At 47.5% G+C, this 25702-nt stretch overlaps 2 protein-coding genes across 2 annotated transcripts; both read right to left on the minus strand.

Moving 5' to 3' along the window:
- Window positions 1-2881: 2881 nt before the first annotated feature.
- LOC101760084 (protein NRT1/ PTR FAMILY 4.6) lies at window positions 2882-6504 on the minus strand. The gene is made up of 5 exons (XM_004978047.2): window positions 6414-6504; window positions 4844-5058; window positions 4249-4689; window positions 3820-3911; window positions 2882-3680 (listed from the first exon to the last, which is right to left on the minus strand). Exons 1-5 carry the CDS (start codon window positions 6502-6504, stop codon window positions 2882-2884), a joined length of 1638 nt encoding a protein of 545 aa, XP_004978104.2.
- An 8765-nt stretch (window positions 6505-15269) lies between these two features.
- LOC101754144 (inositol transporter 1) lies at window positions 15270-19409 on the minus strand. The gene is made up of 6 exons (XM_004975998.4): window positions 18884-19409; window positions 18329-18399; window positions 17903-18238; window positions 16744-16851; window positions 16474-16659; window positions 15270-16308 (listed from the first exon to the last, which is right to left on the minus strand). The coding sequence occupies exons 1-6, from the start codon at window positions 19026-19028 to the stop codon at window positions 15637-15639; spliced, it is 1518 nt and encodes a 505-aa protein (XP_004976055.1). The 5' UTR covers window positions 19029-19409; the 3' UTR covers window positions 15270-15636.
- Between the last annotated feature and the right edge of the window lie 6293 nt (window positions 19410-25702).

The raw sequence follows: 25702 nt of genomic DNA on the forward strand, positions 1-25702 counted from the left end.
TTCATACATTATATTTAGCATACAAATCAATATTTTTCATCGATTCCTCACATACATGTATAGATGGTCTAAATGGTGGCACTCATCATGTGTATATACTTTAACTTAGTATTTTTATATTAACAATGACATAAATAGGTAATTTAGAATCATATATTAATTTGCTTTTTGATATTTCTGTATGATGCACATGAAGATAATTAGATTAAGATTTAGGTGTTTACTTTAGGTTATTTTTAATATCGACATACGTGGGTAACATAGATAAAATTTTAGAATGATATTTTAAGTTATGGTTTATAATGAGGTGTATTAATAAATTGGATGAAGATTATGAGGTTACTTTATATTATTTTTTATAATTGCTGATCTCGGTAATTTAGATATAGGTTTAGAGCTTATTTTTTAATATTTTCACAATGATAGTGGCAGGTAACCTTTTAAAAAATATAATAGATCAATGGCTATGATTATTAGAGTTTACATGATTGGTGTTTGATGTTTTTAATTTTTATGAGAATTTCTCTCTTTTTTCTAGCTTGTCTCGTGGGAACTAATGTGGAGTCTCCAATGGAAAAAAAATGTACTTTTAATAATAGTATGTGTGGGTAATATAGATGCAAATTTAAGGGTTACTTAAAACTTTTAAGTAATAGTGGTAGGCAATTCAGTTGCAAATTAGGGGGTTATTTTAAATATTATTTATAATGGCATAAGTGAGTAATTTTGATGAAGATTAGGAGGTTACTTTAATTAATTTTATATAATGGCAGAGGTGGGTAATTTATATATAGATTTAGGGGGTTACTTTAGGCTATTTTCATAATGGCATAGGTGGGTAATTTTTTAAAAGACATAATAGATTCAATGGCTATAATGATTTGAATCTATCGATCGATGGTCGGATGTTTTGCTTTTTGTGAGAATTTCTAGGATTTCTCTTTTTTTCTAGAGTGTCCACCTAGGAATCCTAGGTGGCTTCACCTGAAGGCTTCAAAAGGAACCTTCAATTAGTAATAGCAAGATAAGATGCGCTCTGGTTGATGTCGATGAGGCGATGAAGCTCAGGTGCCAGGCGGTTTGCAAGGAGCTTGGCCACTAGTTTAGCGAAGCTATGGATTAAGCTAATTGGCCTATAATCGCCTGGGTGAATCGGCTCTGAACTTTTGGGCAGCAATGTGATCAGTGCACCATTGAGCCGGCGCAAGTGTGCACAGCTGTTCCTATAGAACGCGTTGAACGCTGCCATAATAGCTTCTTTGATCACCGGCCACGCCACTCTGTAGAACTCCACCGTGAACCCGTCTGGGCCGGGCGCTTTGTCGTTCGGGAGTGATCTCAAGGTGCCCCATACTTCAGCTTCAGAGAAAGGACAATCTAGCTGATGGAGATCAACAGGCTGGATGTTCAGAGCGGCGAGATCAATGAGCTCGGTTCTGTCAGAGGCAGTGCTCAGAATGCTGTTGAAGTGCTGAAACAGCATTGTTTCTTTATCTTCATGTGTGACAGCCGTGTGTTCCCCGTGCTGCAGCCTGGTGATAAACTTCTTCTTGGCGCGGTGGCCGGCTTGCATATGGAACAGGTGTGTGTTGGCATCACCGTCACGTAGATAGCTAATGCGTGAACGCAGCCTGATCATTGTCCTTTCCAGGGATGATAAGCCTAAGCTTTTGAGCTTGAGCTCCTTCCTCAGTTGGTGTTCCTCCATTGTTAGCTGACGCTCCTCCTGTGCTTTATCCAGCCAGTGAACAACTGTTTTGGCCACGAGCAATTGGAGCTTGATCTGTCCAACATTCCGTTGGCTCCAGCTCTGAAGCTCCTTGGCGGTGTTCTTGAACATGGCGTCTAAACGTGTGAAAGGATCCGTCGTCAGTTCAGAACACGTCCAGCCCTTCTACACTGCTTCCTCGAAGCCGGGCATCTTGATCCACCAGTTCTCAAAATGGAACCGGCGCTTTGCACTGAAGGTTGCATTCGTTGCCAGCAGAAGTAGGCAGTGGTCCGACATGCTTGAAGCGAGCGCTTGTAAGAGGCAGCATGGGTACCCCTCGTTCGGATCGCGATTAATAATCACGTCGAATCCTATACTTTTAAAAATAGAACCTAGTTTGGATCACGATTAATAATCACGATTCAAACTGAAAATATATGGATCGCGACTATTAATTGGGATCGAATATTTTCAAATAGACCCTAATTCGGATCGTGATTATTAATCACGATCCAAATATTTGCAAACGGGCCCCTGGTTTGGTCTAATTGGGAGAGCTCGTCCTCCAGCCCGCCCGCCGCCACCCGTCGTCCTCTCCAGCCGCCGGAACCGAAAAGCCCCATCCCGCTCAGGTGCTAGCACGTAGCACCAGCTCTCTACTCCCCGTGCTCCTGCAACAAGCAGAGGAATGGAGACACGCCGGCCCGATTCGACGAATTCGAGCCGAGCTCACGTGGCCAGGAATGGCAGCATAGTTGGTAACCAGACCAGCTGCGAGTGCCCCTCCCAGTCTGCCGCCGGCGACCGCGGACGAGGTACGGTGGCGATTGGCTCGGCCATGAGAGGTGAGGCAGGGACCCCTATGCGTTTCCTTTTCCTCCAAATCTGATCAGATTCTGGCATTGCCCTTGCAAGGTGGTCACTACAAAGAATTTGATCCTTTTATTTTCTGCAAATGGTGATCGAAAAAGGGTTTGGAAAAGTAGTGATTGCTTGATGGGATTGTGAACTTTAAGATAGCAATTGTTTGCATCTGCAGAGAATTTCGCTGCATGGCGCATTGGTTAGGTAACTCCTGCTGCCGACCTGCTATTCGGTTGACAGATATTGGTGGTCTTTACGACCTCTCCTATCTAGTGCATACTCATACTGTTTGGCTGTTTAATTTCTTCAGTTGTCATCCTCTAATCCAACTGTACCGATGCGTTGCTGCTTCATGGCGTATCGCCTGGCCCAGAAAGCGTAATTGATCAATGCCACTAGCTCGAAGGCTGCCAGCAACAGGAAGAAGTGATCAAGGCGTGTTCTGTTGAAGTTTGCTCCGTCCAGCCATCCTCTACTGCAGTCCCCACCCCGTGTCGCCCTGTTCACGAGCTGAACGAAGGCGCAACTTGACCAGGCAGCCAGTCCAGCCAGAAAGGATTGCACTGCTGGTGCGATCGGCTTCATTGCTGGAGGCGCCTCACTCTTGATGAACTCTATCAATCCGCTGAAGGATGCTGCATCCATGATGCTTAGCAGGAAGAACTGGATCACCAGCCAGAAGACAGATATTGGCACACCCGTACCTGTCGATGTCAACCCGTGCTGCTCTACAACAGTCAATCTTTTTACTTCCACCAATGTGGCGATGCATGCCGCTGCAGTCCCGCAAACCGAACCAGCACCAATACGCTGCAGTGGGCTGATCTTACACTCATGGCCTGTGGTTGTTCTCAGCAGCGGTGTCAAGACTCGGCTGTAGCATGGCTGCATCAGCATGTGGAATGCTGTTGGGATTGCTATAAGAGAGGCAGAAGGTATCTGGATTATTCCTGCCCCTTTGTCCATTGTGCTGCCAACTTGTATGGTTAATGTCATCAGCAGCGTGAAGGGCAAGTAGATGACCAAGCAGCTGATAAAGATTGGAAGCATTCGGGTGATGGCCTTTGTTTCGTCAACTTGAGTAGCGCTGCAAAATGAAATTTGGCTGTTATCACCATCATTATCCAGGATTTGTCCAACAACTTTTTCAGGGAGATTATGATTGGGATACAATAAAACATAACTCTTCGTTAAATGAGTAAGTTTCCGAGGAAATGTGACTATGTGAGCAGTGAAGAACTTACCCAGATTTGTGTATGCATTCTGCTTGACCGGTTTCTTGCAGCTCGATAACATCTACAATGGCTTGCCTCTTATTTGATGAAACTACGAGAACCTGTAGAGGTACCAGGTTCAGAACTCGAGAACCTACGTAAGTTAAAGTTTTTTTTCCCCTTTTATCTTGAATTCTTACAAACTAGCTGATTTTGATAATAATTTTTTTCAGATTCATACACCGAAAGGGCTATTAAATTCCTTTATTTCTTATGAGTAATTATCTGCTATATATTTAAACTAAGGAATACGATGCAATGATCTTTCAACATTAAGCACTATAGGCAAGTAATCACATATTGAAGCCTTTTCATATTTATTGATTGTGATCAGCAAGTATACTGAATTACAACAATAGGTGTATATTCCATCTGACAGCTGTAATGTATAACTTTTACCTCCAATATTCTAGTTAGAGGACTTCCAGTAGGCTTCTGCATTCGATAGAAAGGCATTCCACTGGCTGCCACAAGCAGCCCTACAAGAACAATAAGAGCACATATCATAAATCCAATGTTCCAACCCAAGTTATTCTCGATCCACACCAAGAATGCCAAGCCAATTATTGCTCCAAGAGAATTTGCAAACTTGAGCCAGATCAAGAACATACTCTTGAGCTGTGATTTTTTTGGGTCATCATTGCTGAACTGATCTCCACCAAGGGATGGTATGCAAGAACGCATGCAGCCCTCCCCAACAGCGAACAATAGTAAGCTCAAGCAGAGCATTGTCAAATTCCAACCTTTAGCTGGCTCACAGTTGTTTGGTTCTTTGTTTATCTCACAAATTTCAGGATGAAATGAAGGAAAATGGGCTTGCAGTGCTAGTAACGTGTAACCCTGCATCATCCAACAGAAAATGTTATAATTCGGAATTTTTAACTTCTAGTTTCCAATTTCAAAAGAAGAATATTTTAAGAGCAATTACGACCGTGTAGTTTTTTTATTTCAACATAATTTTTTTAATAGGGAATTAAATTGAGAAGTAAATTACCAGGATCACACAGGGGCCGAATACAAATATAGCGGTGGTTCGCTTGATATATGCATCAGAGATGAAGTTCATCAGAGCAGCAGATATCAACACGGCGCCAACCAGGTAGCCGATCACAGTTGATGAGGTCACAATATCCAGATGCAACGTCCCATAAAAATAGGCCACCACGCTGAAGTTTGAGCTGCTAGGGCAACTTCTCAGCATGAACAAAACTGCAAACAACATAACATTCAGCTCAAACTGTTTGGTTGCAACTGGTTCAAAGAAGCTGAACATCTAATTTCTGGAAGAAATACTGATCTGGAGTACTTCTGAACCAATCAAGACTAGTTTAGGTTTCCAAGTGTAGCTGTATGTGAGTCAAGAAAGGTGAGGTCTTTTTTCTTGGTTGCCAACATTCTCATATCTCGACATATTCAGGTAGAGTTGTTTGTGCATGCAGCATTTCGAAAAGGATGTGACTATTCTGAGCTGAGATCAAACATTTCTGTGAGGGAGTTGAATTTATAACATTAGCTAAGAGGGATATCATAGAACTAAGTTTGGCTTAACGTGCCAACTGGTGGCTAGTCCAACTGGTATAGTGGTGCCTGTGCATTTTGGATTCAAATGAGGTTGTTTGTTGTGGATGTTTTGACAAAGAAATCAATGATTTTTTTTATACTTGATCACGTGATATCTTGATAGCTTATCATTGATAAACAAACGCACCCTTCTCAAAGAGAAGAGTTTGGGATTTATAGCAGTCAGTGTACTCTTGCAGCTGCTTCTACAGAGCACAGATCAAGATGTCAGTTACCAGTGATAAAAATAAAGAGGAGGTCAAACTGTCGGTTATTTTTCCTATCTGGCGTTGGATACCTCGTGTTGTAGGTCCCCATTTTTTTACTTCCGAGTCGTACTATTCCTACAGCTGTGGATCCAGATGAAAATCTGTCAGACGCTCTAAACAACTAATCGAGAGGTCAAACTGTCAGTTGCCAGAATGAAATGCCCCCTATTTCTCCCCCCTAGTTCAAACAAAAGAGAAACTTCGGTGCTCTATGCCTCTATTTCGTTTCGTTTGCATATTTACTCTTTGTTTAGGTAGACAGACAGAAATCTCAAACCAAGATCGAGAAGTGCACAAGTGCAAGACCATCAATAGTTGTTCAACACCGTATCAGATCTCACTCACATCACTGTCACAAAAGAAGTGAAGCCTTTAAACTCACTATCGTACGTCTACACTCCAAAGCTAAATACTCAGCACTGAATGATTGAAACAAGCTTACTATACTTAATTTGCAAACTTAACGCCATGCAATGGTGCAGACCTCCGTAGACGTCTAGCGACAAATCCTTGAGCAGATCAAGGCAAAAGGAAGAAAAGAAGCACTGTGGGATATTACAAGAACATAACAAACAGAACACTCGTTTTGAACTTTGCAAGGAACAGGAGCCGATCCAATCAGACAGCTCACCTATTGATCAATAAAGGCATATGTCGCGTATTTGACGGGGGGGGAAATAGAGGCATGCAGCCATGAATTTTTAGCACAAATGGCTGCCAGATTTGCCTACATACCGTAGAGGAAGAGTGTTGCCCTGATGCCTCCATGCCTCTTCTCATCCGCTGCATTCCCTCTCCAATCCACGTACACTTCTTCACCCGCCATGTAGCTTAGACTTCTTGATGAGTGAGAGAAGAGAAAAGGAAGGAAAAGAAGTGCCAGGCCTCTCCTGGTACACAAGCAACAAGCTCAGCTCTGTTCTGTTCACGCTCGCAATGCTCTATCACTGCAACGGTGACAGAGCACAAGCTCCTCCAGACTCGTACGGGCCCCCGACTCCGATGTATATATACCAAGAGTCCAAGCCTCATACGAGACGAAGACAGGTTGGATAAAAGTTAATTGGTTGATTAACTAACTAATTAATTAAGGATATAGTCTCGAGATGGCCTTTTTTAGTATCAAAAGAAATAGTAGCGTGTATAAACAAAACGTATTATTATTATTATTGTACACGAAGAGAGACTCTTGAATTGGCTCCTGATCACGTGGTCATCGTGCCCGCTCCCGCTCGGGGAGACGCCGCGTCTCTCCTGCCCTGGCGAGACCGCGAGAGCTTACCACGATGGTGACGTGCGCGCGTGAAACTTCCCTGTGCTTCCAGGCTCATTAGCTTAGACGGAGCACTCGATCGTCGCCGGCGTTGATGATCTCCCTGCTGGATGGCCATGGACTTGATTTGAGAGGATCGGTCACCAGTTCACTCCGGGCTGTCTCAGCCTATATATGTCGTGTCAGCGTCAATTGATATCCATGTGATCACGATTGGCTCGTGGTATCGTTTAATTAACATTAACACGCAGGTGGGTGGATTGTATATACTGAGACAGTTAATTAATTGATTTAATTAAAACTTGAAATGTGATACGGATGGCGAGCATACACTCGTCACCACATCGCATTACACAACGATAATAAATGTGTCTCCTATCACGTTCTTTCCGTTCACAAATGCATTTCCTTTGTGTGGAATGCAAGGCATTCTGACTTGTGACTATAGTGTCACCCAATCAATCACCAATACGACGGAGATGCAACTAATTGACGTTTGTCACCAATCAATCACTAACTGATCTCATAAATGCCGGGAGCTAATTAAATTTTTTTAACCGGATAAACGACATGTGTTATTTAATGGATGGATGGATTTTGGCCAGAAATGTTTACATTCGTCGGCTAATTTTAAATGTTACAAATGTTTAAATTTGTGGACAGATGGAGTAGTATATTTTGTTAAAACAGGCTCGTTTGATGTTGTTTAGACATGGTTTCGTGCTGTTTGATTATAGTATGAAGCAGTCTTACTCTACTTAATTTTTGAACGATGTACTGACAAGCAACTAACGCCGAATCAAATTTCGTGTGCTGTCGGGGATAAGAAAGTTCTCTTTCGTGTCGCATCACTTCATCAGAAGATCCCAAAGATATATCGATCGCCCCCAGACGATTATTTGTACAATGGGACAAAGATATATCCCGGTTGGTGTTTCAAACCGGGATAAAAGGATCCCAACGAGGTGACTAGAAGGGGACTAAATTTCTCAAACCCTTTTATCCCGGTTTGTAATACCAACCGGGATAAAAGGAGGTCTTTTATCTCGGTTCGTGTTTCCAACCGGGATAAAAGGGTCTCCCACGAGTTAATCCAAAAGGATAGCATCCCCTATATAGTCAGATGTGGTGTGTAGGTGGGATGGCAAGGAAGCTACGCGTGAGGCAGGAGGTTGTGGGTTCGAATCCCATGCAGCGTGCACGCACATATTTCGTGTGAAAAATCGCATGACTTGGGTGCTGCGACGTGCGTTCTTTTTTTTTTTGCAGCACCTCTCGTGGTGACCCGTTTTATCCCGGTTGGTAAAGTGGGTCTTTAGTCCCGGTTGAGTGATCCGGGACAAAAGACCCCCCTTTTGTCCTGGTTGGTTTATCCCGGATGGATTTTCAGGAGATTTGCACCCTACCAACCGGGACTAAAGGCCAATTCTCTACTAAGCACCTGTCGTGGTGACCTGTTTTATCCCGGTTAGTATTACCAACCGGAATAAAAGGGGGTCTTTAGTCCCGGTTGAGTGACCTGGGACAAAAGACCCCCCTTTTGTCCCGGTTGGTTTATCCCGGATGGATTTTCGGGAGATTTGCACCCTACCAACCGGGACTAAAGGCCAATTCTCTACTAGTGGACTGAGATGCAACTAATTGACGTTTGTCACCAATCAATCACTAACTGATCTCATAAATGCCGGGAGCTAATTATATTTTTTTAACCGGATAAACGACATGTGTTATTTAATGGATGGATGGATTTTGGCCAGAAATGTTTACATTCGTGGGCTAATTTTAAATGTTACAAATGTTTAAATTTGTGGACAGATGGAGTAGTATATTTTGTTAAAACAGGCTCATTTGATGTTGTTTAGACATGGTTTCGTGCTGTTTGATTATAGTAGGAAGTAGTCTTACTCTACTTAATTTTTGAACGATGAGCTGACAAGCAACTAACGCCGAATCAAATTTCGTGTGCTGTCGGGGAAAAGAAAATTCTCTTTCGTGTCGCATCACTTCATCAGAAGATCCCAAAGATATATCGATCTCCCCCAGTCTATTATTTGTACACTGGGACAAGCATGGGATGCATCATGGCTAGGGCGAAGCAGATTGGCAGCATCGATGGCGCCGGGCAGGCGCCGGACTAGGCTAGCTGCTGCCGGCGAGGCGAGGCGTTTCGCCGTGCTGCCGTGGCCACGGGGAGGCACCGCGACCGTCACGTGGACTAGCAAAGGAGAGACGCGGGGCCATGCGCCTTCATCCGCCGGCCTCAGCTCCGTGGACGTACGTGCGGCGGCTACCGGCTAGCTCGGGTGCACACGACCTACGATCGATGCCTCGAGACCTTGCTCGCCGCGTGTCGTGCCGTGCGCCGCCGCGGCGCGTTGTGTGTGTCCCGGCCTGCCCTCCCCTCAAGGCACGAGCACGGCCGACGTGCTTCAGCGTCAGATGGATCGTTGCGCTTTGGATGGCCGGAACGGCCATGGGGCTCGCGTTACGTACGCCAGCACTTTTGGAATCATACCGTCAAGAACAGAGAGCTGTACCGCCCATAGATCGAGGACAGCAGATTTGCACAAAAGTGATGCGACTTTTCCACCGTCGCTCCACCTCCGCCACAGAACCAAACCACCTGCACCTCGGGCCAATATGATGCACGCGCGTTTTATGCTATTCTTTTTTATTCATTGGACAAGAACACGCTGAAAAGAAATACAAAGATGGTATTCGTGGCACAAAGGCACTACCGGATTTAGTCAACAGCAGGCACACTTCCGGCAACAGTAACATACATGCAATCAGGCAAAAGCAGCAATCTACAGTGCCAGACATAGTCCATGAACACACTAAAATACTAAATACAGCTTGCACCTCCATCTACATATGTGATGCGCATGTTTTAGGGGCCAGAGTTACTTGTTTGAGTCTTCCATTCGGCATATAGAAAGTCACTTGTAATTATAGCTGCTTACTCTTTCTCGATAGAGGCAAGGGGTGGAGGATAATGCAGACTAAAGAGGTCCATCTCACATGTTTGTATGTTTTTATGGAGCAACAGTGCTTGATTAGGCTAAAACATTGCTCCTCTCTTTAGGCTACCACGGTTGGCCCAGTTAATTGAAGCTCCTTGGTCACGTGGTTAGACATGCGCATGCCCGTGCGCTCAGATGGATCTGTCTGTAGGGGTGACGCGACGCCGCGCATCGCCCACGCAGCCGGGACGTTGGGCGCCGATTAGTCCACGGCTTGCCCTGTACCCCGTGAGAGATCATGCATGTGCGTGGACTTCCGTCTGGCTCCAGTTGTTGGGACTTGGGAATCGGGGATTGACCGAGTCACCGTCTCACCGAGCATGGATCACCGCGTCACCGGCGGCCGATGTCAAACACGCCTGCAGTAGTACCCATAAAGCGCCATGTGATTGGCCCTGGATGAACTATTTTACTGACAGCAGCCGGCATCTCCTATGCTGTATAATAGTACTACCTTTAATACAAGTACCGTGAGGGACGGCGTAGTATGGGGAGATGGTGAAAACAGGCAAAAAAAATGCTTGCTTTGATTGGATGTAATTGTTGCAGGCGAAAAGCTAGAACTGTGCGCATGAAGTGGGCAGGTTATTCCTTTGCATCGGCAGATAAGTATACCACCCTACGTCAGCCCAAGACTTAAAGTTTGAACAGGAACTGTGCGCTAGTTCATTTTTGTTTAGACAAAAAACAGTAGAGCTTACTGATTACAATGCAGGTCGCTGGTGTAACAGTACTCCGTAACTATCAACGGGCAAGCCTCATGCCAAGCCGGAGTAGAAGACAGTTAGTACGACGGGCACAGGCATGCCAAGCCGGCGAAGTAATCCACTTCCCCAGCCAGGCTCTCCATGCCGCACACGAACCTGCCAAGCTCAGACTCCTCCCGATCGTCGTCGCATTCCGCTGCCTCCTCGCAGGCTCCGGCGTCAACGGCGACGGTTGCGCCGCGGCGCACGCTGATGGCTCCAAGGACGGCGCGGCCTTGCCCCTTGGCCTCCCTGAGGATGGAAGCCCAACGCGCCAACCACTCGCGATCCCTCAGGTCCCGGCCGTCCGCCAGCTCGACGGACCTGCAGATCGCAGCAAAGGCTTCCTCGAGCCTGTCGACGAGCGTGCTCCGTTCTTGCTCCTCCTGGGTGGTAGCGTCTACCGTCTCACCCATCGGTGTCTTTCTACACGACTCCTCCGATCCCTCCTCCTTGTTCGTGCCGGGAGCCGGTACTAGAGGTACAATCCCTGGCTCGCCTGCATTAAGGCTGCACCCGAAGAGTTTACACGCCGGCCCGTTCCCGCTGCTGGCCGAAGGCCTCCTGCTCTTGGCGAACCACATGCTTTCATTGTTCTCCTTGGACCTTTGCTCCGGCGTCGAGATCTCGAGGTCATGTGCTGCACGCGACGAGTGCCTCATACTGCTGCCATCGGGCCTTGCCCTCTTTGTCTTTCTCCCCCTGTTTTCCGCGGTTGTCTGCTCCGGCTTCAAGATCTCGAGCTTAAGCAGTTTTACGAACATCCCGATTTCCGGCGAGAGCTCCTCTAGCCTCTCCACCACGCTGTTGAGCCTATCCATGTCCTCGTCGGTCGAGAAGAGGCGCGTCTCTGTGGCCCCGTGGGTGCTCCGCGCCGAGCCCGACGGAGCATTATTCCTAGCAGCTGCAGCCGAAGCGGTGGTAGTGGAAGAAGAGGACGGCCGTTCCTGCTCCTGCTGGTGGCGAGCGTTGTCGTCGCCGGGGCCTCGAGCAGCGTCCGTGCTGGCACGCTGCCGCTTCCTGAATCCGGCGAGCACCTCGTCGCCCTCCGCGGCGGCCTCCTTCAGCTTGTCGCGCCACTGGAGCAGCGAGGCGTTCTCGATGGCGTGCTTCTCGGACGCCTCCACCGCGCTGTGGATCTTGATGAGCAGCAGCTCCAGCCGCCGCAGCTTCTTGTCGGCGGCCGCGGCCCGCCTGTCGAGCCTCCCCACGATCCCGGAGAACAGGATCCGGGCGAGCTCGCCGGTCACCGCAGAAGTTACAGAGCAAACTATCTGTTCGGCCATGCAGATCTGGCGATCTGGCGACCTCCGACCTGTTCAGTTTTAAGGATTCATCTCACACTAAATAGGGGGTCTCAATGCTAACAATAATGGAGACCGCATCATAAAAAAAACTTGGCATCAAAATCGGAGGCACCGAGGCAGACAGGAGGCTTTGCGTAGTTTGTATCGCCCTCACGCTCACCTGCGAGGGCCTGCAATGTACCGACGAGAAGGATAACAAGAAAAACGAAGCCATGTCGCGTATAGCTGCGCCAGGTTGTAGACTGCGGGGAGCGAAAACCGCCAGGAGGGAGATCCCTTTCAAGCTGCACGTCGTTCTATCATCCTCTGACTTCATAGGACAGCACACAGCAGAGTCGCATCGCCAAGTATGACAAAAGAGGAAGCTGGTGAACTTGTTCCCGAACAAAATTTCTACCGCCGGGAAATCCCGTACTGGTTTCTGCCGCAGATAACCTCGAGAGTCCCCAAAGGATGCCAATGTCGCTCTCCGTTGCCGCCGGCGATAAGACCTGTATCTAGGCATCTAGCTGGCTGCCATGTGGGGTGGCCGGTGGCCCACGTGTAAGTGTTTTGAGCAAGTGGCCATTAAGCCAAATTCCCTGTACTGAACAAGTGATCAAGCAAATCAACGGAAACTTATCCCCTTTCGTGTTCGTTCACTCCAGCGATCCGATGTTGCCAACGCGAGATAAGACCAGTCTAAGAGAACGCGGCTCTGTTCCGCGCGTCATGGTTCCTTGTTCGCTGCCACCATCAGAAACTGCACCTCGGCGGCCAGAGGTTAGAGCGTGCCCATGAGGCCACGAGGCCCTTCGTCAGGTTAGCCACCGCCCACCAGTGACCAGTCCACCACTGCAGGGGCGCATGGCCGGCGAGATGACCCCCGGCCGTTGCCTGCGCATCTCCCCGTCATCCGTGGATCACCGGCAGGCGGCCATTCTGCTTGGCCAAGGTGACGTTAGATCTTGGCATTTTTCGAGAGTGGCCGCGACCGTGACTCCGTGAGGTCGCCATAGTCGTTGCGATGCCGTGCCGGAAACAATCAGCATTGCAGAAATGGTTAATGATACCGTGAGAAACACAGACAACGGAATTGCCCATACCCGCCAGCAGATTGAACAAGACAACGGAGGACGGGAGGAGATGCATGATAATGCAACGGAGCGGGGGCCTCTTCCTTTTCGTAGCCACGGTTCCCTCAATCTTCTCCGTGGATTTTGACTCGAGCGCTAAGATCTCAACCTTAAGCAGCTTTATGGAGTCTCCGATTTCCGGCGAGAGCTCGTCTAGTAGCTTCTCCACCGCGCTGTTCAGCCTATCTATGTCCTCGTTGCTCGGTGGGAGCGTCATCGCGGCGCCGCGGATGCCATGCGCCATGCCCGACGGAGACGGAGCATTCCTTGCGAGAGACAAAGCGCCTGTGGTGGTAGCGGGAGCGGAAGCAGCGGCACAGGAAGAATGTTCCTGCTGCTGCTGCCAGCGGTGGCCGTCGCAGCGTCGCTGGCGGCTTGAGCAGGATCCATGGTTCGCTGCCTGAAGCCAGCGAGCACCTCGTCGCCCTCCGCGGCGGCCTCCTTCAGCGTGTCGCGCCACTCTTGACCTGCCAGGCGTTCTCCCGTGGTGGCCGGCGGAAGCTGACGGCGCCAGGGCGACACGGGGAGAGAACGCATGGAGGAAGGGAAGGGGTTCAATCGACGCCCGGGACGCGGCGGCGCTCCGGCGAGCCACGGCGGGCAGCGGAGGCGGCGGCGCGGCGACGATCCGGGGTGGACGGTAAATGAATTGCCGTCCGGGGCCGGGGGTGGACGGTATTTGAAATGGTATTTGGAATACCTTCCACCCCCTGGGTACCTTCCAGCCGCCGGATCGGGCACGTGCGGTCCAGATCGTGCATGGCCTGGAGATTCCAGGGACTTGGTCGTCCTCGTCAGTGGTCGGGGCGGGCGCGGGAGCTGCGTGGCGCCGCCATGCTGGAGGCCGGACGGCGCGGCGGCGGTGCTCGGGCTCGGTGGCGAGTGTCCGGCTGTCCGCCCGCCGGTTGACGGCGCGGGACAGGGAGATTGGCCGGTCGGCTGGCTTCGGCAGATGCGAGAGGCCGCCGGGCTCGAACCACGTCGCCGTCTTCGCCGGCGCCCGCCTGCCTCTGCTCCAGGTTTGCAACGCAGGGTCCCAGTGGGCGATGGGTCGTCAGAGAGCGTGATAAAAACGCTGTGCTTGCATGTTCGTTGTTCAGAGTTCAGACTAGCATTGCAGCATCAGACAACTGCCGGCCGCAGCATCAGCAGGAACAGGATTCGGGCGAGCTCGCCGGTCACCGCAGAGGTTGCAGAGCTAGTTATCTGTTCGGCCATGGATTTAGTGATACGAGGAATCACGCCAGCCCCTGCAATCTGGCGACCTGTTCATCTCGCTCTAAATAGGGGGTCTGAATGCTAACAGAAATGGAGACCGCACGGACAAGATAGAGAGAGCAGACAACGAAATCGGCATCAAGATCGGGGGCATCGAGGCAGACAGGCTTCTTGTGTGGTTTCGGGTTTGCATCGCCCTCAGCTGCCGTATAGCTGCGCCAGGTTGTAGGACTGCAGGGAACGAAAGCCGCCGGGAGGAAGATTCCTTTCAAGCTGCACGTCGTTCTTCCATCATCCTCTGTCTTGTTACTTGTTCCCGAACAAAATTTCTACCGTAGTAGCGCCACCGCCAGGGAATCCCGTCCTATTTTCTGCCGCAGATAATCAAGAGAGTCTCCAAAGAAAGGATGCCAATGCCGCTCTCCGTTGCCGCCGGCGGTAAGACCTGGAACTGGAAGTGAGGAAGACCAGAACACCTGGTCAGTGGTCACCTCTCACCTGCATCTAGGCATCTAGCAGCATTCTAGCTGGCTAGCTGCCATGTGGGGTGGCTGGTGTGGCCCACGTGTAAGTGTTTTGAGCAAGTGGCCACTGAGCTAAATTCCCTGTACTGAACAAGTAATGATCAAACAATAACAGAAACCTATTCCTCTCGTGTTCGTGTTCGTCCTCTCCGGCGAATCGGCGATCCGATGTTGAGCACTGTTCTGCGCGTCATGGTTCGTTTGCCAACATCAGAAACTGGACCTGGGCGGGCCACAGGATGCCCATGAGACCACGAGGCCCTTCGTCAGGTACTCAGGTTAGCCACCGCCCACCAGTCCACCACTCTCCTGGGAGGACGGGAGATAACGGAATTGCCCATACCCGTCAGCCAGATTGAACAAGACAACGGAGGACGGGAGGAGATACATGATAATGCAACTTTTTCTCCATTTCCACAGAAACAATTCAATTTTGTTCTCTCCGTCACATCGGGGGCGCCGAAAACTGTACAGATATGACCCAACTCTGGGTCTACATGCCTCCAAGCACAATCGACGTCACGGGGACGATCTGATCCTTTACCCGCACTGAACATTTTTCCACTGAGGCTATTACATACAATCAGAAAACAGAACAGCAATCTAGGGACCACAGTCCACAACATAGAACAGTTTGGATCTTCATCCAGCTCCTTATGAACTTCCTTCCTACCCAGACGGAGCGCAACAGGGCTATCTTAAAACTGTCACCGCCGTTGCTTCCATGCTTGATCTTTGCTGAAATGTACAGCCTAGGGCGCAGCACCCAAAAGGCTCTGGCAATCGCCATGGCTTCCCCATGCTCTCTCCTTCCAGAGCTGCTCCACCTGCTCGAAGCTCAGACCCTTCGTCTCCGGCACATACAGGGCCACGAAGATGAAGGCCAGCACCCCGATTCCGGCGATGATCAGGAAGGTGACGCCAGTCCCGACCAGCCCCACGATCGAGAGGAACGTCTGCGCCACGATGAGGTTGGAGATCCAGTTGACGGTGGCCGACATGCCCCCGCACATTCCACGGTACGCCTCGGGGTAGATCTCAGAGTTCACAGCCCACGGGACCGGGCCCATGCCTGGAGAGAAGGCGGCAATGTACAGGGCGAGGCCTGCCACCGCGAACCAGCCTAGTATGCCTTGGCAGGTGCCATTAGCGGCAGCCATGCAGAGGCTGGATGATGACTGCAGTATGAAGGCCATGGCAAGGATGACAAGGGAGATCACAACCCCGGACAAGCTTGTAAGGGCCAGGCGGCGGCGGCCACAACGGTCGATAAGGTAGATTCCAACAATGGTTCCAGCAGCGTTCATCGCAGCGACGATGAGGGAAAGGAGCAAGGCCAACTTGTTGGAAGTGAAACCAGCCATCTGGACTATAGTGGGGCTGTAATACATGACGGTGTTGATCCCAGTGAATTGTTGGAAGGCCTGCATAAATTGGCACTGATATTAGAAAAGGTGACATGCGGTTGCCACAATTCAGTGCATGAACTGAATCTAGATGCAGAACTTGTAGCTAAGTTGAATATCTGCTCCACTGAAACTGAAAGCAGTAGATCATTAGTAACAGAGTAAACCAGTGGCTGAACACACCTGAAAACCAGCTCCAGCAAAAAACGCTAGCCTTAATTCCTTTGACTTGAAGACGTCCAAATAGCTTGCAGTATTGTCAGACTGGAATTCATGCATGGAAGATGAAGCAAGCAGCTCTAGTTCTTCCTCCAAACGATCAGAGTCGTAAATCTTCTCGAGGACAGCAATAGCTTGTGCCTTCTTATCCTGTAACAGAAACTAATATAAGAACAGGATATCACATCAAACTATCAAAAGAGACAATACATAATTGAACCAAAAGGCAATAACCTTCCAGTAAAGCCAACGGGGAGATTCTGGCAGAAAAAGCATCAGAACAAACTGCACAATGGCAGGCACAGCAGCAACTCCAAGCATCCAGCGCCATGTTCCAGGAACCTGTACCATGTAGCATGCATATTACTACCACAACATAGTAGTAAACTAGTAATACATCAACATCTTAGGAGTAACTCCAAGAAGAGTCTCTCAACAAAAGAGCTTACTATATTCAAATTCTTATTTTTCTTTAATGCAAACATTTTTTTACTTAACTATAGTGACAAAATGACATCATCCGACTTTCAAGCTGCAAAGAGATGAGTGTCTTAATCCAATTGACCATTGCTAAGAACGTTACACATCAACTTCCCAGCACAAACAGAAACCATGCAATCCAAGTGTCTCATCAATTTTCTTTCGCAAAAAACAAATGCCTCATCAATGTTAATCCTCTGGGTATGTAAATATGTAGCAATTCATGAAAAAATAGCGAAATAGGACATGAAAATCACTATCATGTCAAGCTTTTGTTTCTGGGCAAGAACAGTAGAGGATGAGAGCCGAGCAGTGCTAAAATGTGCATTTGACAGGAATGTAAAGCTACGATGCAGCTAGTTCAGTTGAACTTCCAAAGCAGAGAGATGGAGCATTTCACCAACATAAAAGTTGGTACGCACCGAACAACATCTTGTAGGTAATAAATCCATTGCTGCTGGCAGGGGAAGGCCGACTCTTGTTCATTGACAGTAAAGAGTGTTACACAATTAACTAGCACCAACAAGGAAGTTAACGCCATGTAGAAATATAAAAGAGAACAGATTACAGTAAACTTGCCATGCTGGAAAAATAAATCTCATGAGATGCAGCTTTCTAACATGGTTCTTGTGAAAGTGCACCACACTAAAGTAATATCAGTACATGTAAGAAATAGATTCTTTAGCTGCTACTTGCTAGCATTATGTGCAATGTAAAGTCACATTCACTAATCAAGATAGTAAGAGCTTTCATGCCACTGAAAACAAAACTTAGTTGCTTTATCTTGCTGAGCTTAAAGATAGGATGCAAAGTTCCCGTAATTTCGAGTTGTCTCTAATTGAGAGGGCATAGGCTGTGAACTATTTCAAAGAAATGACTGAATAGAGGATCCTGAGTGGAGATTTAGTATTACCTCAGTAAACCCAAGATTGATAAGGTAGGAGAAGAATTGGCCACCAGTAATCATGAGTACATTAGTTGACACCAAGCCTCCCCTAATTTCTGATGGAGCAGCTTCAGCAATGTATACTGGTGCCGTGACCGATGCTATACCCACGCCCAAACCAACGAACAGCCTTCCGAGAATCAGAACGTAAGGGCCAGGAGCAGCACACATGACAATTGAGCCAAGAGCAAACATCAAGTCAGCAAGAAGAGTAGACTTCTTGCGACCATATGCATCATTTATCCAACCACCCCCAGCTGCTCCAAGCATGGCCCCGACTAATGCCAAGCTAACAATAGTTTCCTGAGGAAGAAACCAAACCCAGAGACTCAGTACATATATGGGGGGATGCCACATTGATATTGTAACGAGCAGTAGTAAACTAGACTGAACCTGCAGGAAGTAATTGTCTCTGACAGCTGGAAATTCATCACGGATATACAAAAGGGCTCCAGATATGACACCTGACAACAGAACTTTCTCAGCTACGAGTGCAAAAAAAATATTGCAGTAGCAAGCTCAAAGCTTTCCAGAATTCCAGATATACTAGCACAATTAGTTGGTACCCAAAAAGCCTCACGCAAAAATTGCCTCAGCTTCATTACAAACACCATCATGCAGCTTTTGAGTAACAATGCATTATGAAACGATGTTTGCTGTTTATAAGGTCCATTTCAATGTACAACTTGTATATTGCAATCATTTTTTTCAGGGGTCATATATTCCAACCATATCTAACAAATTAAAATAATACAAACCATCAAATTCAATAAAAAAACTAATCTTACAAAAGAATTGCTGCTACCTTTTCATACAAAATGACCCAAAATCAAGTCCCTACTCCCGACCAGCCAGAAACTACCACCTCCTAGAACACCCCTAACAACAGCCGCTAATGTCATCGATTGCTCAAGCAAAACTTGCAAGAGAAGCTTCACCCTAACATACCTGTGTCGTAGCCGAAGAGGAATCCGCCGATTCCTGCGGCGCCCGTGAGCGCGAGCACGTAGCTGTTGCTGAAGAACTTCATGTTCCTCTTCCCCGCGGCGTTCAGAAGCCCGGAGCTCCCGGGCATGGACATGTCGATCGTCATCTTCGCTCCTGCCGAATCTGAATAGGCCACCAAAAATCTCCTACCCCAAAATCCAACCCCGGGCCCTTAATCAGGCAGAAACGCCCCCCCAAATCCGCTCAAAATCCAATCTTTATCCACGGAGATGCAAGCTCCCGCTCCAAAATCAAACCTAGGAGCAGCGGAGCGGTGCAACCGCCGGACCGAAATACGCCAGAAATTTCTGGAACCGAGGAAAATTTTCTAGAACCGGTCCGGAACGTGGGAGGGGATTCGGGCGTACTTGAAGCCAGCGAGGCAGCGACGCCCGTGGAGGATTTTGTTCATACGGCTGGGTTGGTGGGTGGATATGATCGGAGCGGAGGAGAGCGAAGCTTGTAAGTCTGGAATAAAACGGAAGAAGTCTACGTAAGCCACCAGCCGGGTATTCTACCCTTAAACTTTCCAAAACCGTTAAAATAACCTCCAACGTCATTTTATAGGTATTTTTCCAACATGGTTGTTGACGCAAATGATGGTGATGGCTTACATGTCAGCCGCACCATACCTCTCTCGCTTCCTTCCTCTCCCTACCACAGCACATTCTCTCTCTCTTCCTCTCCCCCGTCGATCCTCACCCCCGCCCTTCTCCTCAAGCTGGACGGACCTGCAGCACCAGCATCGGCGAGCACGGAGTCGTAGGAGATGTGATGGGCCTCGTGCTCTAAGCTTAACACGTGCGTGGCATGCGCGATGGCGATCCAGGATGTGTCCTTCTATAGGAAGATGGTGCGGTCGCGCATTGCCAGGCGCAGCTCTATCTTCTCAAGCGGTTGCACTACCGTCTCGTCTATCTACTCCTCTAGTCCTATGGGGCTACGCATTGATGCTCGTGGTGATTGTGCGCAAGTTCGCCATGGAAACATGGTGTGCATGCAAGATTTGAAATTTCTGGAAGGTTGCCCATGAATCAATGCTCAAATAGGGTAAAATGCAATCCGCTAGTGGTGAGGATGATGCTAGATGAAGGAATTTAGGGGGAATCACCATGTGTGTTGAATTTCGCCGATGAATGGTGCCTCCACCTGCGCGTCCTCTTCGTCCGTCCTCAAGCACCGAAGCTCCATCCGTTCACGAGCACCAGCGATAAGCCTACGCGTCGCCATGCCATGACCGCCATCATGAGCTCGTCGTCCTCCTCCTCCCATGGTGTTCGCGTGCCGCAGCCGATGCTCTACCGCGGAGTCAGCCTCCTCCGTCACCGTCCATGCCCTCCACGACGGTGTGGGTCCTGCCACAAAGTCGGCCTCTTTGGGAGCACAACGTGCACGAGCTCAGGCTCGCGGCCATCCAAATGCGCTACAGCGACGGCACCATCAATGGCGACGAGGAGGACGGTCGTGGCTGCGGGTGTCGTGGATGTTGCGAATGCTGTGGTGAGAAGACTGGAAGAGGGAGGGAAAGAGGGCTGGCATGTGGGCCATTGCCATGTCCACATCAGCAATCACGGTGGCAAAACCACCTTTAAAACCACTTTGGGAGGTTATTTGAACGGTTTTGAAAAGTTTAGGTGTAGAATCCCTGGTTTTGTAGTTTGGAGGGTGAAGTAATCCACCCTCAATAGTCTGGGGGTTATATAGACTTCCTCCGAATAAAATTATTTTTTTCTTGGCTTTGCTCCATCAGCTTGGACTTCGAAACTACGGTGGTGGTTTGCTTTTGTGCCTCTGTGGAAATCGGAAGAGGGCGTCGTCGTCGTCGAGCTTTTCACCTCGCGTGCTTTGCTCGTGCGTAGTAAAAATAGCACATTCTTTCTTGCACTAACCGTGTAAACGCAGAACATGAGGCTGTAAGTACTCATCTTCAGGTGGCAGTGAGTTATACCATAGATAGACAAATTGAGCTGCAACCGAGAAGGTAGCTCTTCTTTCATGGAAAGGCACATGGCAACTGGCGATACAAAACGGATGAATGGTTTCTACTCCACTCTCTAGTCGATTCGATGTGATGAAAACTGTCGTGGCCACTGGCCAGATGGACACAAACATTCTCAAGCATAATTGCATTGCTTGAGGTTTGATGGGTGTTTGTTGCCTCTTCCTAACCTGTGCTTTTGTCGTGCATAAACCCAGAAACTTCTATGCGAAAAGAAATACGTACTCCGCAGGACTAAACGCCTGCTAGAAGAAGCTTCGTGATGGTGCAGCCAGCCTGATGCGGCTTACCGAAATCGAATGGCCGGGCAACGTGCGGGCGTGGCTGCCAGGTGAAGTGCCGCCAAAATGTGCGCCGCTAGATGCCGGTGGCCGGACGCCCGGTTGAGAAAAAGGCACTCTGCAATTGCAATGCAGCCAATCAGCACGAAGAAGAGACACGAGCCGTTCCGTTCGGCCAACGCCTCTCTCGCGTGTTTTTTTCTTCTTCCTGCTTGACCATACGCCTCGCGTTATCCGGCTTGACCATACGCCGTCGACCCGACAGGGGGCCACCTGCGGACCTGCCCGGTTCTCTACCAGTCTTGAGTCTGCCACCTGTGGTCGTGATGATGGAGCTATACGTCCTCGTGGCAAAAAAAAGTTCTTGGCGGAGAGCTCGCCACTTGCTCGTCGGTGGGCCTTGCGATCGCGACGTGATCTCGATCTGAGCTCTTGTTGGTTCGTGCGCCATCATTGATCTGATCCGATGTGTGCGGTTGCTGGAGGCTCGAAACTGGATGCGCGATTACTGAGAAGAGAAGCTTCTTTTCACCCGAGCAATCATTGGTCCCGGGGGCTCCCTCCCGGCCGGCGTGGATGTCAGGCTTATCGAGTCTGTTTACAATATGGAATCCCCTCGGAAATACGAAGAAATTCGGTTTGACTTGGAACACCTATTCCGATTTCGGAACAGTCCCTAAGAATTTGGTATAGAATGCAACGATTTTTCTCAATTTCTTTATCCTTGCAAGTCGTTGAATGCTATCCGCACAGGAAAAAGGAATCGAGGAAAAATGCTTTCTTTCTTTTCATGGGCCTGCTATGGTGATGTCGGGCACATTAGGCCCAAATCCTGATGGAATAGTTGGGCTCAGAGTTCAATCCACGGAACAGATGCGGCCTTTCGGGCTTGGTAGACGGCCACTCTTTGAAGACATATTCCACGGAATTATAGGTTAGATTCCTCAAAGACATATTCTAAACTTTTAACTTTAGAATCAGAAATAATCCGTCCAATTTTGAACAGTTCGGAGTTTGTCCTCTATGATTTTACAATTTAATCTTTTACTCCCTCCCTTCGTTCCAAATTATTATTTATTTTAGTTTTTCTAGATACATAACTTTTGCCATGTATCTAGTGCATATAAAAAGCATATATGTAGAAAAGTCAAAACGAATTGTAATTTATAACGGAAGAGTAGATATTAAGCTTGGCTTGGTGAAGCATATAAATCTTTTTTTTTTGCTAAGCTAGTATATTTTGCAAGTTTCGATACATTAAGTACGGTAAAACACTCTAAATACCTATTTTTCAGCTAAGATCACATGGATGTTATAAGTGACAGTCTCCCGGTTTTATTATTTTTATGCCTAACACAGTATGGACATCATGTGAAAAAAGACAAATGCCCCTGTTAAATCTCCAATAGAGCATTAATAGAACGTTCGTTTTGGAGTCCATAAACAAATATAACGACAGAGCAGTGGTGGGTCAGCTCCTTTATCTGCGTCGCAAGGACAAGCACGAATGTGGCAACTCATTAGTACTCCATCCATTCCAAATTATAAGTCGTTTTAGCTTTTTTAGTTCATAAATATTATTACGCACCTACACATAGTGTATATCTAGGTGCATAATAATATCTGTGAACTTAAAAAGTTAAAACGATCTGCAATTTGGAACGGAGGGAGTACAAAACTACTATTGCGAAACGAAACCCTGAATTTATTGGAATAAGGGCCAGTTTGGCAGCCCAGTTCCCCACAGGGAACCTGACCTTTTCGCGCGTCGGCAGCTCACGCGGAATAGTTCCACGTGGCGTCGGGCTCTTGCGTTTGGTAGCCTGCTGAACAGGGGACTCCAGCCCAACCAAGCCCAATTACCCCACAGAAAAACGCCCGGCCTAGAGACATCGAGCGGCCTTCCCCGTCTCCCCGTCGTCTCCTCCACTCAACAACTCGCGCGAGCGAGAGGCAACGCCCGCTCTTGCAGGAAGCAGCCGCTGCCGTCGGGCCGCTGCTGAAGCTCCTGGCTCCCGCGCGACCTCCTCCAAGAACCAGGTCCATGTGCGCCTCCTCCACCCCTTCTCCCTATCTCATCCGAATCCGAATCCTCCCGTTCCCCATCTCATCTCCCTTTCCTTGCTAGGGTTCTGCTCCGGCGACAGCTAGGTTCTACGGCGGCGATTTTGCTAGATCTATAAGCGTATCTCCCTCCACTCAACTAGGGTTTATGCTCACCTCTCCGCCTGTAGATCTTGAGGCTACCAGGCGGCTGTAGTCTCCTCCCCACTCCCGCATCCGCCGTGAAGCGCCACCGTTGGCTCGCATCACCACCATAGACTGCATGGGTGAGCCTTCTTTTGCTAGTTCTTTCTTTACTTGATAATTAGGTGGAGTACACCATGGGTAAGTTTTGTTGGCCTTTCTTGTACTCGAGATTATATTTGAGAAATCAAGTATCTAGAAATTGCTATTGTAGAGCACGTGATTTGCTGATTCGCTGTAGCTGGTCTCTTGGGAATTCATTCTATCAAGTATGGTCTGTTTGTCTTCCCAGAACATTCTTTTATGTAGAAACTAGATTTATTTTTCTAACAAATGGAAATAGGATGCCCTAGTTTGAAAGGGATTGATCTGTTAGTTACTGAATTTTATGGGTTTGTAGCCATTGCGCTTGTGTTTAGGGATCTATCACGCGTTATGTCTTGGGAATTTGTTCCGGGAGTCCCTATGCTTTTGATCTGTCGATTCATTGTTAATTTATTCAGAAGCTATAAGAGATGTGTGCCGCAAATTTTGATAAGCTATATCTAATCCTTTCAATCCTGCGACCAATTTATATTTTTTTGTCAGTAGCACTAGGTGGTGCCATCAGTGAATTTTGGTGATCATTATTAATAAAACTTCATTGAAGACTTTTTAATTAGAATAACTATAACTGTTAATTGAGTTTGTACTCCGAAGTCTAAATATTAACATTATCTTCCTAGTCTCTGCACATCACGTCCAGGACATTGGGCATGAGCTCTATAACACTTTATAAAATTTTCTTATAATTTTTTTACTTGTATGCACAGTGCACACCACATTCAAGAAGATTAGAGTTCAGAAAATGATCCTACTAGCAAACTTTTGTCCCGTGTTGAAGAAGTTACTAGCAAACTTGTGGTAATAGCTTCTTCAGTTCAGCTGCTCGGCTAGTTTTTCTTCTTTGAATTTCTAACTGTTCAGTTCAGAGCAGCTCAACATAGGTTCATTTCTATGAAGGGTCTTTTTTAAAGTATAATGTTGCAATAGTGATTAACTCTACCTATTCTTTGCCCATAGGAGGGCTATAGTAGTAATGGTTCATTCTTTGGTGTTGTATTTGCCTTTTTGACGAGTTTCAGTTTAATAGTATCAAATATATATTAAATTCATAGTTTCCTGCTTATTAAGAATGAATTAAGGTGGGCTTGCTGCTCCTGCTATTCTCTTAGTTTGTTTGTTTGTTTGTCAAGCTACTACTGCTTGTGCTACTAGTGGCAGTTAGCTGTTTTTTTCATGTCAAGTTACAAGTTTTATTCATTACAAATAAACTACTCTAGAAAACTACGGTACAATATCCAATTCTTCTGTTACTTGCAGCTTTAATGTTGGATGCATCTAGTGTTTGGTTTTATTTATGAGTTAGGCTGAAGCCATATTTCCATATGATATTTGTACTTGTTGGAGGAGGAAGAAGAGGATGATGAGCTATCCTTTGTATTTGTTGATGCTATATTCTGTATCTGCTTTATTGTTTGTCAAGCTACTGCTGCCGGTGCCACTAGTGTCTAGTGGTAGTTAGATGGTCAACACCATTTCCCTACTTGATCGGCATATTTGATATGATGCATTCTAGAATGTGCTACTGCTTGATATAATATGACTTGATACAATTTTATGCATATTGGTTATAACTAGGGTTTTTTGTTATTTTCTTTTTCTGAACTGGCACAGATATGCCAAGTATCGTGATCTATTTTTCTATCTTCTTGGTTTGACATTCGGACTTTTTTGTCTTCTTGTTTGACATTCAGACTTTTTTAGCTTCAATTGTGGACATGATCATATAAAAGTGATTCACCTCTATTGGGCAACGGCTTTTGGAGGCTGATGCAATCTTTTAATTGCTGGTTTTGATTGTTTTGAGTTGCATGTACTATATAGAAGTTACATGGTGTGAATCAATTTAGCCGTCGTTTCATTCTAACCGTGTTGGTGCTGGTCGAGATGGATTAAACTTACATGGAATAGCATCTACTTGTTACTCTTGAAGACCATGGAGCAACGATTATGCTATTTTGGATGATATATTGACATTATATGCATTAATTTTATGTGAAGACCCTGAAGATTAATGACATTTGTCAGTTTCGTCAGCAAAGGAAACAGAGCAAGTAAGCGGGAAGCAGAAGAAGGCTTCGTAATTGCGTCAACCTTCATGGCAGCACTCATCAGCACCTAGTTCTATGTAATCGAGCTACCATCTACTGG

Source organism: Setaria italica, chromosome VII (genome assembly GCF_000263155.2).
Source record: "Setaria italica strain Yugu1 chromosome VII, Setaria_italica_v2.0, whole genome shotgun sequence".
NCBI lineage: Eukaryota > Viridiplantae > Streptophyta > Magnoliopsida > Poales > Poaceae > Setaria > Setaria italica.

Bases quoted from the DNA above. Each gene is read 5' to 3' on its own strand.
- LOC101760084 (XM_004978047.2), bottom strand. From the start codon at position 6,504: ATGGCGGGTGAAGAAGTGTACGTGGATTGGAGAGGGAATGCAGCGGAT. The intron at 5,059-6,413 runs GTATGTAGGCAA...TGTTGTTTGCAG, and splicing joins GGCAACACTCTTCCTCTACG to TTTTGTTCATGCTGAGAAGT. The intron at 3,681-3,819 runs GTAAGTTCTTCA...TGGTGATAACAG, and splicing joins GAATGCATACACAAATCTGG to CCAAATTTCATTTTGCAGCG.
- LOC101754144 (XM_004975998.4), bottom strand. From the start codon at position 19,028: ATGACGATCGACATGTCCATGCCCGGGAGCTCCGGGCTTCTGAACGCC. The intron at 18,239-18,328 runs GTTCAGTCTAGT...TTTCTTCCTCAG, and splicing joins GAGACAATTACTTCCTGCAG to GAAACTATTGTTAGCTTGGC. The intron at 16,309-16,473 runs GTGTGTTCAGCC...CAATTTATGCAG, and splicing joins TTGCTGGAGCTGGTTTTCAG to GCCTTCCAACAATTCACTGG.